This window comes from Pseudophryne corroboree, chromosome 10, assembly GCF_028390025.1.
Source record: "Pseudophryne corroboree isolate aPseCor3 chromosome 10, aPseCor3.hap2, whole genome shotgun sequence".
Classification (NCBI taxonomy): domain Eukaryota; kingdom Metazoa; phylum Chordata; class Amphibia; order Anura; family Myobatrachidae; genus Pseudophryne; species Pseudophryne corroboree.
The window spans coordinates 63855016-63873063 of NC_086453.1; the positions used below are offsets into that span (position 1 = coordinate 63855016).

At 47.2% G+C, this 18048-nt stretch overlaps 1 protein-coding gene across 4 annotated transcripts in view; it reads right to left on the reverse strand.

Annotated features, from left to right (window-relative positions):
• The window catches only part of FLT3LG (fms related receptor tyrosine kinase 3 ligand), a 262486-nt gene that overhangs the window by 49743 nt on the left and 194695 nt on the right, over positions 1–18048 (reverse strand). For all 4 annotated transcript variants that reach the window (XM_063942471.1, XM_063942470.1, XM_063942469.1 and 1 more), the window contains exons 4-6: positions 17354–17407; positions 12836–12979; positions 11132–11270 (exon numbers count right to left, since the gene is read on the reverse strand). In XM_063942471.1, the coding sequence (XP_063798541.1) occupies positions 11132–11270; positions 12836–12979; positions 17354–17407 (337 nt within the window). The remainder of the gene's footprint in view (positions 1–11131; positions 11271–12835; positions 12980–17353; positions 17408–18048) is intronic.

An 18048-nucleotide genomic window follows, 5' to 3' on the forward strand; every position in this document is an offset into this window, starting at 1 on the left:
CAAATACATAAATGCCCCCACAGTGCCAGATATACCCCCACAGTGCCAGATACATAAATGGCCCCACAGTGCCATATACATAAATGCCTCCCCAGTGCCAGATACATAAATGACCCCACAGTGCCAGATATACCCCCACAGTGCCAGATACATAAATGCCCCCACAGTGCCATATACATAAATGCCTCCCCAGTGCCAGATACATAAATGCCCCCACAGTGCAAGAGATATACCCCCACAGTGCCAGATACATAAATGCCCCCACAGTGCCAGATATACCCCCACAGTGCCAGATACATAAATGCCCCCACAGTGTCAGATACATAAATGCCCCCACAGGGCCAGATATGCCCCCACAGTGCCAGATACATAAATGCCCCCACAGGGCCAGATATGCCCCCACAGTGCCAGATACATAAATGCCCCCGCAGTGCCAGATATGCCCCCACAGTGCCAGATACATAAATGCCCCCGCAGTGCCAGATATGCCCCCACAGTGCCAGATACATAAATGCCCCCGCAGTGCCAGATATGCCCCCACAGTGCTAGATACATAAATGCCGCCACAGTGTCAGTGTCAGATACATAAATGACCCCACAGTGCCAGAAATGCCCCCACAGTACCTGCTGTGCTGGGAGGGGGAGTGCTGAGAGCCGTGGACGGACTCTTCGTAAACTATACAGTGTGCGCTATGCGGGCTGCACGGCGCTTGCATCTGACGTCAGACGACGGTGCCGAAATGCGCGCATAACGCGTACTGAGTAGTTTTGTGCTGGCTGGGAGTGGGACTGGGATGCGGGGCGGGGACGGACTGGACGGATGCTGCAGCGCTGGATCCTGGAGGCACACACAGGACCAGGCTCCAGGCACGAATATGGCGGCGCCAGCGTGTGGCGCCCATTAAGGCTGGCGCCCTGCGTGGCCACTCTATCCTAACATGCCTGGAGCCAGCCCTGGCTACCAATGCTGTGTTACCTTGTCTGATATAAGGGGCCAATTACCTATAACAATAATACATCTAAGTCACCTGTGTGTTTACTGAATAAACCTGCATTACTGTTTAAGTTCATTAAGTGTGTGGACTGACGTCACTGCACCAGGTAATCCGCTATACTCTGCCAACACTGCCAACAAGAGGCTTATGGATTTGCAAAATGCAGTCGCAAATGCAATTGCAATTTTGCGACCAACACCGAGTCATTCACAAATGTGAAGCTGTATATGAAGCATTTGTGCCTGGAAGTGTAAATTCGCTTGCGTTGCAGTAGATTTAGGGGTTTTGCATAAATGGGTGTGTTTTCACTGTCTGCGACCAATCAGTGGTAGTCATTATTGTCGATGTTACACTTACTCCAGGGTCATAGGACATGCATCTCATGCTCCTCCAATGGGCTGCATTTGAGACTTTGCAGCAGACTTTTAGTGGCCCTTGGCGCTTACAACACTGTAGATTGGATGCAAACTTAAACACACCCACTGCCCGCTATTGCACGCCCACTTGCCAAGACTGCACGCCCATTACAGCCCCAGTCTCGGCTTCCTAGTAGTAAATAGTGTTAAGACGCATTTAAGACTGGAAAAAAAAAAAAAGATTGCGAAAAATAGCACTTGTGCATTAAAAAACTCCCAGCAAATTTGTGTGTCAGACTGAATATGAGTTAAGGTCCGGTATCTCAGTGTTATATAGAAGATCTACGGTAAATAGGTAGACAGTCATTAGGTCGGCCCTTTATAGTCGACACAAAAATGGTCAACACATTTTTTATGTGTCAATTTTGATGTTTCATCATATGTGACCACAATCGGTATAAACATGTGCGCTCACCACGCTCCATGCAAGGTTTCTCGCTGCGCTCGCCACAGATCACTATTCCCAATTGTAGTCCACGTGGATGGTAAATCAAGTCAAAGATGGGAAACATGTAAAAGGCCCAAAAAAAACTTGTGTCAACCATTTGTGTGTCATTGTCATGTTGATCCTTTGTGCCTGTCGACCTTAAGCACTATCTACTATTTACCTGTCAACCCTTTTGACCTTGTCGACAGTCAATTGGTCGACACCATATTGTCGACATGCATTAACCCTCTCGCAGGCGGCAGCCTAACCCTCGCACCCGCAGCCAAACCCTAACTCTCCCGCCTGTGCCTATCCCTAAATATCCTGCCCGCAGCCTAACCTTTTCGCTGGCAGCCTAACCCTCCTGCCTGCAGCCTATCCCTAACCTTCTCACCGGCAGCCTAACCCTCCTGCCTGCAGCCTATCCTTAACTCTCCCGCCCGCAGCCTAACCTTGTCGCCGGCAGCCTAACCCTCCCACCCGCAGCCAAACTCTAACTCTCCCGCCTGTGCCTATCCCTAACTATCCTGCCCGCAGCCTAACCTTTTCGCTGGCAGCCTAACCCTCCTGCCTGCAGCCTATCCCTAACCTTCTCACCGGCAGCCTAACCCTCCTGCCTGCAGCCTATCCTTAACTCTCCCGCCCGCAGCCTAACCTTGTCGCCGGCAGCCTAACCCTCACACCCGCAGCCAAACTCTAACTTTCCCGCCTCTGCCTATCCCTAACTATCCTGCCCGCAGCCTAACCTATTCGCCGGCAGCCTAACCCTCCTGCCTGCAGCCTATCTCTAACTCTCCCGCCGGCAGCCTAACCTTGTCGCCGGCAGCCTAACCCACCCACCCGCAGCCTAACCCATGTTAAACTAACCTAACACCAGATAAAAATTAATTATGTTTGACAATATATTTTCTGTGGTGTGATTGTTTACAGAAGACCTTCATGAAAGTTTAATATGTTGTGTTCCTTCTATGCTTAATTTATTTGCAAGACTCAGCGCACGTTCTTTATGGGATGCTTTAATTTGCCGGCTGTCGGGATCCTGGCGGTCAGGATACCGACACTGGAATCCTGACTGCCGACAATGCCGCCAGACAGAATTCCAGCACAACAGGGCTATTCTCACTCATGAGTGTCTACGACATCCATAGAGTGACAATAGTTCCTGTGGCAACCGCAGCGAGCCACAGAGCCCGCATGGGTACTCTTTGTGTTCACCCCACTGCCGGCATTCTGGCGGATGGGATGTCAGGATATTGACAGCCGGCATCCCGTCCGCCGGTAAATCATACTGAATCCGTTCTTTACATGTGGAGAAGGATGTGGAGCAGGAATTTTGTTAGCAGTTGGGCAAAACCATGTGCACTGCAGGGGGGGCAGATATAACATGTGCAGAAAGAGTTAGATTTGGGTGGGTTATTTTATTTCCGTGCAGGGTAAATACTGGCTGCTTTATTTTTACACTGCAGTTTAGATTGCAGATTGAACTCACCACACCCAAATCTAACTCTCTCTGCACATGTTATATCTGCCTCCCCTGCAGTGCACATGGTTTTGCCCAACTGCTAACAAAATTCCTGCTGCGATCAACTTGGAATTACCCCCAATGTTAGCATTGTATGTTTGCATTTATTGTTCATCTTTTTGTGAGGGTGACAAGACCTAATTACGCAGAAGTATATATTCATCTTGACAAATTTAGCACCTATTATAAATAATTTCCTTTTTTTATAATGTGACCTCAGGCACTACTACGGTGCATAATGTAAATTAGAGCACTATTATGGTGAGTAATGTGAACTAGAGCAATATTACAGGGCATAATGTGAACTAAGACACTACTACGGTACATAATGTGAACTAAGACACTACCATGGTGCATAATGTAAACTCAGACACCACTATGGTTCATAATGTCGCCTCAGGCACTACTACAGTCCATAATGTGAAATAGGGTACTACTATGGTGAATATTGTGAACTACAGCACTACTATGAGGCATATTGTGACCTCAGGCACTACTATGAGGCATATTGTGATTTTGTGACCTCAGGCACTGCTATGGTGCATAATGTGAACTTGAGCACAACTAAGGTGCATAATGTGAACTAGGGCACTACTATGGTAAATAATGTGAACCTAGGTACTGCTATGGTGCATAAATGTGAACTAGAGCACTACTATGCTGCATAATGTGAACTAGGACAAAACTATTGTGCATAATGTGAATGCAGGCTCTACTAGGGTGCATAATGTGAACTTAGGCAAGAGTATGGTGCATAATGTCACCTCAGGCACTACTATGGGGCATACATGTGAGCTAAGGCACTACTGTGGGACATAAATGTGAGCTGTGGTACTACTGTGGTGAATAAATGTGAGCTATGGTACTACTGTGAGGCATAAATGTGAGCTAAGGCACTACTGTGGGGCATAAATGTGAGCTACGGCACTACTGAGGGGCATAAATGTGAGCTATGGTACTACTGTGAAGCATAAATGTGAGCTAAGACACTACTGAGGGGCATAAATGTGAGCTATGGTACTACTGTGGGGCATAAATATGAGCTATGGTACTACTGTGGGGCATAAATGTGAGCTATGGTACTACTGTGGGGCATAAATGTGAGATATGGTACTACTGTGGGGCATAAATGTGAGCTACGGCACTACTGAGGGGCATAAATGTGAGCTATGGTACTACTGTGGGGCATAAATGTGAGCTACGGCACTACTGAGGGGCATAAATGTGAGCTATGGTACTACTGTGGGGCATAAAATGAATAGCCGCTGTGGAGAGAGAGGTGTCTCTAGATGCATTAGGGCCGGTGCCCCTTTGAAATGTTATGAGGCCCACAGAGTTCTAGGTACGCCCCTGCCCCCCATGCTGTTGATGTAGCTATGTTATGTGGAGGCTTCTAGTTGTTCCAAGGAAAACACACTGGCCTTGTGTAGAAGAAGCAAGGGTAAGTGGGGGTGACAGTCTCACCATAAAAGAGTGTCAGCTCTTCATCCGAGTGTTTAAATCTAAATGCTGTAGTTCCAATGAGATAATTAGGTGATGTGATAAGAACATGAAATGGAATGTTATGCAGAGACGTGATTAATTGTGGCAAGCAAGAAGCTGTATTTTAAAACCATTTTCTCTGACGTCCTAAGTGGATGCTGGGGACTCCGTCAGGACCATGGGGAATAGCGGCTCCGCAGGAGACAGGGCACAAAAGTAAAAGCTTTAGGATCAGGTGGTGTGCACTGGCTCCTCCCCCTATGACCCTCCTCCAAGCCTCAGTTAGATTTTTGTGCCCGGCCGAGAAGGGTGCAATCTAGGTGGCTCTCCTAAAGAGCTGCTTAGAGTAAAAGTTTTGTTAGGTTTTTTTATTTTCAGTGAGTCCTGCTGGCAACAGGCTCACTGCATCGAGGGACTTAGGGGAGAGAAGTGAACTCACCTGCGTGCAGGATGGATTGGCTTCTTAGGCTACTGGACACCATTAGCTCCAGAGGGAGTCGGAACACAGGTCTCACCCTGGGGTTCGTCCCGGAGCCGCGCCGCCGACCCCCTTGCAGATGCCGAAAAGTGAAGAGGTCCAGAAACCGGCGGCAGAAGACTTTTCAGTCTTCATAAGGTAGCGCACAGCACTGCAGCTGTGCGCCATTGTTGTCAGCACACTTCATAGCAGCGGTCACTGAGGGTGCAGGGCGCTGGGGGGGGCGCCCTGGGCAGCAATGATAGTACCTTATTCTGGCTAAAAATACATCACATATAGCCCCTGGGGGCTATATGGATGTATTTAACCCCTGCCAGGTCTCAGAAAAACGGGAGAAGAAGCCCGCCGAAAAGGGGGCGGGGCCTATTCTCCTCAGCACACAGCGCCATTTTCCCTCACAGAAATGCTGGTGGGAAGGCTCCCAGGCTCTCCCCTGCACTGCACTACAGAAACAGGGTTAAAACAGAGAGGGGGGGCACTTATTTGGCGATATGACTATATATATTAAAATGCTATAAGGGAAAAACACTTATATAAAGGTTGTCCCTGTATAATTATAGCGTTTTTGGTGTGTGCTGGCAAACTCTCCCTCTGTCTCCCCAAAGGGCTAGTGGGGTCCTGTCCTCTATCAGAGCATTCCCTGTGTGTGTGCTGTGTGTCGGTACGTGTGTGTCGACATGTATGAGGACGATGTTGGTGAGGAGGCGGAGCAATTGCCTGTAATGGTAATGTCACTCTCTAGGGTGTCGACACCGGAATGGATGGCTTATTTAAGGAATTACGTGATAATGTCAACACGCTGCAAGGTCGGTTGACGACATGAGACGGCCGGCAAACCAATTAGTACCTGTCCAGGCGTCTCAAACACCGTCAGGGGCGTTAAAACGTCCTTTTACCTCAGTCGGTCGACACAGACACAGACACGGACACTGACTCCAGTGTCGACGGTGAAGAAACAAACGTATTTTCCTTTAGGGCCACACGTTACTTGTTAAGGGCAATGAAGGAGATGTTACATATTTCTGATACTACAAGTACCACAAAAAAGGGTATTATGTGGAGTGTGAAAAAACTACATGTGGTTTTTCCTGAATCAGATAAATTAAATGAAGTGTGTGATGATACGTGGGTTTCCCCCGATAGAAAATTATTGGCGGTATACCCTTTCCCGCCAGAAGTTATGGCGCGTTGGGAAACACCCCTTAGGGTGGATAAGGCGCTCACACGCTTATCAAAACAAGTGGCGTTACCGTCTCCAGATACGGCCGCCCTCAAGGAGCCAACTGATAGGAGGCTGGAAAATATCCTAAAAAGTATATACACACATACTGGTGTTATACTGCGACCAGCGATCGCCTCAGCCTGGATGGGCAGCGCTGGGGTGGCTTGGTCGGATTCCCTGACTGGAAATATTGATACCTTTGACAGGGACAGTATTTTATTGACTATAGAGCATTTAAAGGATGCATTTCTATATATGCGAGATGCACAGAGGGATATTTGCACTCTGGCATCAAGAGTAAGTGCGATGTCCATATCTGCCAGAAGATGTTTATGGACACGACAGTGGTCAGGTGATGCAGATTCCAAACGGCACATGGAAGTATTGCCGTATAAAGGGGAGGAGTTATTTGGGGTCGGTCCATCGGACCTGGTGGCCACGGCAACAGCTGGAAAATCCACCTTTTTTACCCCAAGTCACATCTCAGCAGAAAAAGACATCGTCTTTTCAGCCTCAGTCCTTTCGTCCCCATAAGGGCAGGCGGGCAAAAGGCCAGTCATATCTGCCCAGGGATAGAGGTAAGGGAAGAAGACTGCAGCAGGCAGCCCATTCCCAGGAACAGAAGCCTTCCACCGCTTCTGCCAAGTCCTCAGCATGACGCTGGGGCCGTACAAACAGGTGCGGTGGGGGGTCGTCTTAAGAGTTTCAGCACGCAGTGGGCTCACTCGCAAGTGGACCCCTGGATCCTACAAGTAGTATCCCAGGGGTACAGATTGGAAATTCGAGACGTCTCCCCCTCGCAGGTTCCTGAAGTTTGCTTTACCAACGTCTCCCTCCGACAGGGAGGCAGTATTGGAAACAATTCACAAGCTGTATTCCCAGCAGGTGATAATCAAAGTACCCCTCCTACAACAAGGAAAGGGGTATTATTCCACACTATATTGTGGTACTGAAGCCAGACGGCTCGGTGAGACCTATTCTAAATCTGAAATATTTGAACACTTACATACAAAGGTTCAAATCAAGATGGAGTCACTCAGAGCAGTGATAGCGAACCAGGAAGAAGGGGACTATATGGTGTCCCTGGACATCAAGGATGCTTACCTCCATGTCCCAATTTGCCCTTCTCACCAAGGGTACCTCAGGTTCGTGGTACAAAACTGTCACTATCAGTTTCAGACGCTGCCGTTTGGATTGTCCACGGCACCCCGGGTCTTTACCAAGGTAATGGCCGAAATGATGATTCTTCTTCAAAGAAAAGGCGTCTTAATTATCCCTTACTTGGACGATCTCCTGATAAGGGCAAGGTCCAGAGAACAGTTGGAGGTCGGAGTAGCACTATCTCAAGTAGTTCTACGACAGCACGGGTGGATTCTAAATATTCCAAAATCGCAGCTGTCTCCGACGACACGTCTGCTGTTCCTAGGGATGATTCTGGACACAGTCCAGAATAAGGTGTTTCTCCCGGAGGAGAAAGCCAGGGAGTTATCCGAGCTAGTCAGGAACCTCCTAAAACCAGGAAAAGTGTCAGTGCATCATTGCACAAGGGTCCTGGGAAAAATGGTGGCTTCTTACGAAGCGATTCCATTCGGCAGATTTCACGCAAGAACTTTTTAGTGGGATCTGCTGGAAATAACCCTGTCTCCAAGGACAAGGGTGTCTCTTCTGTGGTGGCTGCAGAGTGCTCATCTACTAAAGGGCCACAGATTCGGCATTCAGGACTGGGTCCTGGTGACCACGGATGCCAGCCTGAAAGGCTGGGGAGCAGTCACACAAGGAAAAAATTTCCAGGGAGTGTGATCAAGTCTGGAGACTTCTCTCCACATAAATATACTGGAGCTAAGAGCAATTTACAATGCTCTAAGCTTAGCAAGACCTCTGCTTCAAGGTCAGCCGGTATTGATCCAGTGGGACAACATCACGGCAGTCGCCCACGTAAACAGACAGGGCGGCACAAGAAGCAGGAGGACAATGGCAGAAACTGCAAGGCTTCTTCGCTGGGCGGAAAATCATGTGATAGCACTGTCAGCAGTCTTCATTCCGGGAGTGGACAACTGGGAAGCAGACTTCCTCAGCACGACCTCCACCCGGGAGAGTGGGGACTTCATCGGGAAGTCTTCCACATGATTGTGAACCGTTGGGAAAGACCAAAGGTGGACATGATGGCGTCCCGCCTGAACAAAAAACTGGACAGGTATTGCGCCAGGTCAAGAGACCCTCAGGCAATAGCTGTGGACGTTCTGGTAACACCGTGGGTGTACCAGTCGGTGTATGTGTTCCCTCCTCTGCTTCTCATACCTAAGGTACTGAGAATTATAAGACGTAGAGGAGTAAGAACTATACTCGTGGCTCCGGATTGGCCAAGAAGGACTTGGTACCCGGAACTTCAAGAGATGCTCACAGAGGACTCATGGCCTCTGCCGCTAAGAAGGGACTTGCTTCAGCAAGTACCATGTCTGTTCCAAGACTTACCGCGGCTGCGTTTGACGGCATGGCGGTTGAACGCCGGATCCTAAAGGAAAAAGGCATTCCGGAAGAGGTCATTCCTACCCTGGTCAAAGCCAGGAAGGAGGTGACCGCACAACATTATCACCACATGTGGCGAAAATATGTTGCGTGGTGTGAGGCCAGGAAGGCCCCCCCACGAAGAAATTTCAACTCGGTCGATTCCTGCATTTCCTGCAAACAGGAGTGTCTATGGGCCTCAAATTGGGGTCCATTAAGGTTCAAATTTTGGCCCTGTCGATTTTCTTCCAGAAAGAATTGGCTTCAGTTCCTGAAGTCCAGAAGTTTGTCAAGGGAGTACTGCATATACAACCCCCTTTTGTGCCTCCAGTGGCACTGTGGGATCTCAACGTAGTTCTGGGATTCCTCAAATCACATTGGTTTAAACCGCTCAAATCTGTGGATTTGAAATATCTCACATGGAAAGTGACCATGATGTTGGCCCTGGCCTCGGCCAGGCGAGTGTCAAAATTGGCGGCTTTGTCTCACAAAAGCCCATATCTGATTGTCCATTCGGACAGGGCAGAGCTGCGGACTCGTCCCCAGTTTCTCCCTAAGGTGGTGTCAGCGTTTCACCTGAACCAGCTTATTGTGGTACCTGCGGCTACTAGGGACTTGGAGGACTCCAAGTTGCTAGATGTTGTCAGGGCCCTGAAAATATAGGTTTCCAGGACGGCTGGAGTCAGGAAAACTGACTTGCTGTTATCCTGTATGCACCCAACAAACTGGGTGCTCTTGCTTCTAAGCAGACGATTGCTAGTTGGATGTGTAGTACAATTCAGCTTGCACATTCTGTGGCAGGCCTGCCACAGCCAAAATATGTAAATGCCCATTCCACAAGGAAGGTGGGCTCATCTTGGGCGGCTGCCCGAGGGGTCTCGACTTTACAACTTTGCCGAGCTGCTACTTGGTCAGGGGCACACCCTGGCTGAGGAGGACCTGGAGTTCTCTCACTCGGTGCTGCAGAGTCATCCGCACTCTCCCGCCCGTTTGGGAGCTTTGGTATAATCCCCATGGTCCTGACGGAGTCCCCAGCATCCACTTAGGACGTCAGAGAAAATAAGAATTTACTTACCGATAATTATATTTCTCGTAGTCCGTAGTGGATGCTGGGCGCCCATCCCAAGTGCGGATTGTCTGCAATACTTGTACATAGTTATTGTTACAAAAATCGGGTTATTATTGTTGTGAGCCATCTTTTCAGAGGCTCCGCTGTTATCATGCTGTTAACTGGGTTCAGATCACAGGTTGTACAGTGTGATTGGTGTGGCTGGTATGAGTCTTACCCGGGATTCAAAATCCTTCCTTATTGTGTACGCTCGTCCGGGCACAGTATCCTAACTGAGGCTTGGAGGAGGGTCATAGGGGGAGGAGCCAGTGCACACCACCTGATCCTAAAGCTTTTACTTTTGTGCCCTGTCTCCTGCGGAGCCGCTATTCCCCATGGTCCTGACGGAGTCCCCAGCATCCACTACGGACTACGAGAAATAGAATTATCGGTAAGTAAATTCTTATTTTACACAATGGGAGTCACCAGTTCAATGGCAGAAACTGTATGTGCCCTAATTGTACAAATTCCCATTAAGCCCCAACTGAGCTGACGCTTCCAAATTCCAATAGTGTAAGAAACGTTTACATTGTAACTTATAGCAGTGGAAATAAAAATAAATATGTTTCCTTGAACTAATTTGCTGACCACGCATGTGCTGCGGCCATTGCCGGGGAGGGTTGCACTCTGGGTAATTTCTGCAGAAAGTAGCCCATAGGCTACAGCGGATAACGCCAGCTTCAGCATTAGCTGCCGGGGTCAGACTCCGGTATGTGAAGCATTCCAGAGCTTGGTAAATCTGACAGCTTCAAAAGCCCCCCCAGAAACCTATGGTGGCTGCCGCTGCTGTCGGAAACGGAGGAGCAGTGGCAGATACAGTATGGAGATATCTTCTGCGGCCCCTCCTTCATACATATGGGGAATCCTTAACACCCCCCCCAAAAAAAGTTTTTTTCTTCAGGGTATGTGCCGCCAATATTATTTGATAAATAATAAGCCCCTAATAGAGCAGACTGTAAGAGCGACATGTACTTACCAGGCCTGTACTGGATTAAAGTGCAGTTGGAATAGTCGTTTACAATTTTACGTTTCAACTTCAACTGATCTAACAAATGGATTGTTCTGTCTAGGATGAAGGTGATTGGCTTATACTGGGGAGCGGGGATATCTGATTTCTGAAATAAAAAATATAGACATTGTTTTGTGAGAACATATTTTATTGTTACTGAAAAATCTACTCATATAGTAGCAAATCATATTGCTTTACCGAGCTGGGCGTTGATGAAAGTGTGTTCTCTAGTCTAAGCTGTTTCTATACTGTCTGTCAAGTGCAATACCAACAGTGGTAAGTGTGACTTGTAATCTTTCGGTCATGGGAAGTTCCATATTTTACACACAGTACCAAACTATTGCCCTTATTTATCAATGAGTGATAAATTTCATTGTGAGTGATAAATTGCACCAGCCAATCAGCTCCTAACTGCCATGTCACAGGCTGGCAGATGTATTAACCTGGAGAAGGCATAAGGAAGTGATAAACCAGTGATATGTGCAATGTAATAAAGGCAACAGCCAATCAGATCCAATATGTAAATTAACAGTTAGGATCTGATAGGCTGGTGCCTTTATCACCTTTCACATATCACTGGTTTATCACGTCTTTATGCCTTCTCCAGGTTAAAAGTGTTTGAAAAATGACAGTTACAGAAGGATCGGATTGGCTGGTGCAAGAAATGTATCACTCATTGATAAATGAGGGCATTTTTCTGATCCACCCAGCCCCTTATCCTCCCTACAACACGACTGCTGGATATTTGACTAGTTGCTGAACAATTCATACCTATATGAAAGTGGGTGTGGATCATAGGGTCGACAGTAACTAGGTCGATAGTCATTAGGGCAACCACTACTGGTCGACAGTGAGTATGTCGACACCTGAAATAGGTCGACGTGGTCATTCGGTCGACATGGAAAAAGGTCAACATGTGTTTTTGAAAAATTGTTGGGTGTAGTTTTCTTCGTAAAGTGACCGGGGACCCCAATTAGTGAACCGAGTCCCCTCGCATAGCTCGGGTCGTTCGCCATGCTTCGGGCAAGGTGCCTCGCTCCGCTACTGCTGCGCTCCGTCCAGTTTACCATTCCCAATCATATTCCACGTGGATCGGAAAGTATGAAAAAGTTTAAAAAAAAATTTAAACTCATGTCGACCTTTTCATGTGTCGATCTTGTCCATGTTGACCTAGTGACCATGTCGGCTTAATACATGTCGACCAGTAGTGATCGACCTAATGAGTGTCGACCAAAGCGCAGTTGACCTAAAGACCGGATCCCGTGAAAGTATTGGGGAAATTTATCAAAACTTGGAGAGAGATAAAGTGGAGAGATATAAAGTACCAACCAACCAGCTCCTAAATATCATTTTTCAAACACAGCCTGTAACATGGCAGTTAGGAGATGATTGGCTGGTACTTTATCTCTCTCCACATTGTCTCTCTCCAATTTTGGATAAATGTCCCCCAGACTCTGAGCGGGACCATGAGTAAGAGCAGGCAGAAGATTGATCACAGGATTAGGAGCAGATCCAACACAGAACCCATTTCTTTCTTGCAGAGAATCCCCGGCTCTCCGTGCCCTATCAGACATACTGCCAAGTCATCAGTAACTGGCACTGGGGTGTAGGCGTGGGAGATAAAGTAACATAATACAAGGTATAACAAGTGCAGATTGCACACATACTTACGTTAAATGAGCACTCCTCCACAAACTTAAACTCATTTAGCACAAGGCGTATCTTCTCGGCGAGCACGCTTCCAGATTTTTTTTCTATCGCTCTGAGTTCGGTGTAGATGTAAAATAATTCCCAGAGCGGGGAGCACCTGCTGTCCTGCAAATAGAACCGGCCCATGTGAAACACTTCTGGACTGTGTGTGAAGTATTGGTATCTTCTAGAAGCTTGAAACACTTATTCCAATCTGTGATGTTTGAATAATTTACTACTAGTTGAGAAGACAGATAGGGGTATATTTACTAATCTCCCGATTTTATTCGATTTTGACCGATTTGGTGTTTTTTCATCAAAGTGTAATCTCGGGAATTTACTAAACTCGGCAGTGATGAGGGCATTCGTATTTTTTTGAAGTCAAAGAAAAAAAATACGAATGAATACACCATCGGTCAAATACGCCTGTTATTTGATACAACTCGGTAATTTATTAAAAATTCTATTTCACAAACACTGCCAGCAATAGCCAAACACTGCCGTGAAAAAATACAATTCGTAAAAAAAGCAGTTTTAAAATAAACCTGCTTTTTTTTACCGTGTTCTAATAGGCATGTGTTACATTTTATAAAAAAAATGTGTGGGGTCCCCCCTCCTAAGCAACACCAGCCTCGGGCTCTTTGAGCCGGTCCTGGTTGAAAATATATGGGGAAAAAATTGACAGGGGTTCCCCCATATTTGATCAACCAGCACCGGGCTCTGCGCCTGGTCCTGGTGGCAAAAATACGGGGGACTTTGCGGTCAGCAGTTGAGGTTACTCGCGGTCAACCGCTGACCGCAAAGTTCCCACCATTGGATACAATGGAGCGCCTATGTGCTACATTGTATCTTCAGTGTGCAGTCTCACTGACAGTACAGGAGCGCACAGCCAATCAGGAGAGTGCCACGACGTGGCGCTCCCTGATTGGCTGAAGGGACCCTCTTTGACAGGAGTCAGGGGGGGTCCCGGCAGTCGGGGAAAGGGGTCCCACGTGTAAACATGGGACCCCTTTCAGTGCGTTGTTCGGGTTTCCGGTTTGTTTTTTTGCCAAATACGTGGATTATAAAGAGAACAGAAGCTACACTGGATTATGTGAGTATAATTTTTTTCACAGGTACCCCGTGGAGTCTACATGGAGAAGTGGACCGAGCCTCGTGTGAACATAGGTAAGTATGTATGTATGTAGGTGTGCATGTATGTAATAAAGTTTTACTGTCACGGTGTGTGTGTCCTGTTTTTTGTTGGGTATTTTTTTTGTAGTAGTACTACAGGTACCAGCGGGCCCATTTGTCCACCGCATGCTGGTACTTGTGGTTCTCCAAGTACCAGCTTGTGGGGGAGGCTTGCTGGGACTTTTAGTACTGCTACAAAAAACAATATTCTTATTTTTTCACAAGGCTATCAGCCCCCATCCGCCGCCCTTGGATGGGGGGGACAGCCTCGGGCTTCACCCCTGGCCCTTGGGTGGCTGGAGGGGGGGACCCCTTGATTTAAGGGGTCCCCACTCCTCCAGGGTACCCTGGCCAGGGGTGACTAGTTAGTGATTTAATGCCAGGGCCGCAGGGACCTATATAAAAGTGTCCCCCGGCTGTGCCACTATCTCTCTGACTAGTGGAGCCCGGTGCTGGTTCAAAAAATACGGGGACCCCTACGCTTTTCGTCCCCCGTATTTTTGGCACCAGGACCAGGCGCATAGCCCGGTGCTGGTTGATCAAATATGGGGGAACCCCTGTCAATTTTTCCACATTTTTTTTAACCAGGACTGGCTCAAAGAGCCGAGGCTGGTTTTGCTTAGGAGGGGGACCCCACTCATTTTTTCTTTGGATTTTTAACACTTAATTTTTTTTTTTTTAAAGGTGCACAATGAAGCCCTGCACGGATCTCACAGATCCGGCCGAGATTCATTGTGTTAATGTCGGCTGTGTTTTACTATTCACTCCCGTAAAACACTGGCCGAAATTACGAATTGCATCGACATCGGATAAAATTAAAATGCAGAATACGACAGCATACTAAATCTGTCGTAAAAAATTCAAAAAGTTGCAAATTTACACATTCGATGTCATTCGTGTTTAATCTCCCTCCAAATCGGCACAAATATGAATTTTAGTAAATATACCCCCATGGAGTTTATGTTCAGACACATTGGGGATCATAAGAAGAAAGAAAAATATACAGTGCTACTTGACACAGTATAATCTAAAAATGTATATATTTAATGTGGAGAATTATAAATGAAGATACTTTTGTACAATTAAAAAAATTGACACTCTAAAATAGTATGTCTCATGAATGACTTCAGGTGGACTTAGAGATCTGTTGGTGCTGACATTAAATAGACTAAGCACTCATTAGTATAATAAAACCAGCACAAGCACAGTCATAATAATGGACCAGATGTGAATTAGTTCATCCAATTGGATGTAGTTACCAAGTCTGTGTTCCGTTTAGAAAGGATCCCATAGAGTATGAGTCCGTGTAGCAACGGTGATATAGTTGGGGTCCTGGTTCACAGTTCACTTGGAACTCCGTGTTCCGTTAAGTGGATCCTCCTATAGATGTCGTAGGCAGTAGCAATGCCAGTAGGGGTCCTGGTTCACGGAGGTAAAGATGGAAGCAAAGGTCCTGACTGCAAGTGGTGGCGTAATGGAAGTGCTGGTCAGCATGTGTCCACACAAGTCTTTGCCTAACGCGTTTCGCTGCTCCAGGCAGTGCTGACCAGCACTTCCATTACGCCACCACTTGCAGTCAGGACCTTTGCTTCCATCTTTACCTCCGTGAACCAGGACCCCTACTGGCATTGCTACTGCCTACGACATCTATAGGAGGATCCACTTAACGGAACACGGAGTTCCAAGTGAACTGTGAACCAGGACCCCAACTATATCACCGTTGCTACACGGACTTATACTCTATGGGATCCTTTCTAAACGGAACACAGACTTGGTAACTACATCCAATTGGATGAACTAATTCACATCTGGTCCATTATTATGACTGTGCTTGTGCTGGTTTTATTATACTAATGAGTGCTTAGTCTATTTAATGTCAGCACCAACAGATCTCTAAGTCCACCTGAAGTCATTCATGAGACATACTATTTTAGAGTGTCAATTTTTTTAATTGTACAAAAGTATCTTCATTTATAATTCTCCACATTAAATATATACATTTTTAGATTATACTGTGTCAAGTAGCGCTGTATATTTTTCTTTCTTCTTGTTTTCCCAAGGGTTTGACTACCCCTTATCTATACAGCTGCTAGGGAAAACACACTCATCACAGCGCCCATATATATACTTGTTATATATTTTCTCCAGCAACACATTGGGGATCATAAAGAGTTGGACATGCATCTTTTTTATGCGTAAGACGCATTGCGTCGGATTTAACAACGAGTGATATTATGGTTATCAATCGTTACGAATGATAAATGGTGCTCCAGCCAATCAGCATCTGTCATGTGTTTGATAAATGACAGTTAGGAGGTGATTGGCTGGAGCAGAATACCCAGCTTTGATAGCTCTCCCCCATAATTCCATATTGTAGGGCCAGTTCATAGCGGCCCCAGGCAACTAAGTTGTGGGGCCCCTTCCGATGTTGACAATGTACAAGTATTCCCAGTACCACAAATGCGTTGAACACCCTGTAGAGCCCCCAGTTCATATTATGCCCCATAGAACCCCCAGCTCACATAATGCCACAGTGACCCCCATGCTGGTGCTGTAGCTATGTGTGCCGTGGCAGCCCTGTTGTTAATCTGACGCTGAACGCCGGTGAGGATATGCCGTGCTTATGTTTTGTTTGCATTGTAGTTGCCTAAATGCTACAATTGTCTCTGTGGCTAACCATGCCCCCTCGTGTGGCTAGCCACGCCTCCCTGATGGCTGACTGCAACCCCTTCTGGTGGCCGGCTTACATGGAAGCAGCAGTGATAACACTAATATGGTAATGCAGCTTGGAACGTCACGCCTCCTTCTGCGTTACTGATCTGAGCTGCGTCCTAGGATGCAGTATCGGAACTTCTCCAACGCCACCGGCCGGCTGCATGACCCATTGGGTGGCGCAAACCAGCCGACGCAGGAGCTACCAAGAGGTCATGAAATCTCCACTCTCTGATGGGGATCCTGTCCTCATCCCTCCCCCACAACATGCCGTTGTGGAGAAACGGAAGCCGTCGCTGCCCCCTCTCCGCCCCCAAAAGGCACCAGACTTGTCAGTCACTGACAGTCTGACGCCATCCTGTGTCCGCAGTTGCAGACCTGCACTGCCCATGTGCAATATGGGTTCAGCGCATGAGCAAAGCTCCGAACACCAGTACTTTGCGCTATGCGCCGCAGGTCCGTCGGGACCTGAATAAGGCCCTGGGTGCGACAAACGCATTTGACAACTGTATTATTCCAACTCACCATCAGGCCTATTGTAGTAACAGACTTTTTTTATTCTTAGAAGGGGAGTATATGAGGAAATGTGATCATTAACGTAACCCACTAACTTACCAAGAGTGAATTGGAAGAGTCTTCTACTGGATAATCCGAAATCAGGTATTTTCTCTGTGAAAATGCAAAATCATTAATGAAATATAAGTAACATACAGTATATAATCCTTTCCTCCACTTTATACAACCTGTAGGTATAATTTGTCTAAAAAGTGGATTCTCATAGCACATGCAATGACATATATGCTTTAGCGTTGGGTATGGGTTACCAGTGGTCGGTATCCCGGCGGTCAGCATACCGACGCCGGGATCCCTACCGCCAGAATGCCGGCAGGAGGGCAAGTGCAACAAAGCCCCTTGCAGGCTCGGTGACTCGCTGCGCTCACCACAGGTTCTATTCCCATTTCATGGGTGTCTATTCCCAGGAGTGGGAATAGCCCTGGGCCCCCTGCCGGCATTCTGGCGGTCGGGATCCCGGCTCCGGTATGTTGACCGCTGCGATCCCAACCACCGGAATGGCAGCTACATGCCATGCTTAATACAGCAATAATTTATAATGAGTTTTTACTGGCACCTCATTGCTATAGGCCATATAAAATAACAGACAGCAGGGTGTGCCCAGTATATACTGTGCCGCTACTGTATCTTGCAACACATTCCGACGAAAGACATTAAAGAACAAGTAAAGCCGCCACTTAACTTTACTAGATGCCAAGGGCTTTGTACTACTGAGCTGAATAATGTACAAGAAACAA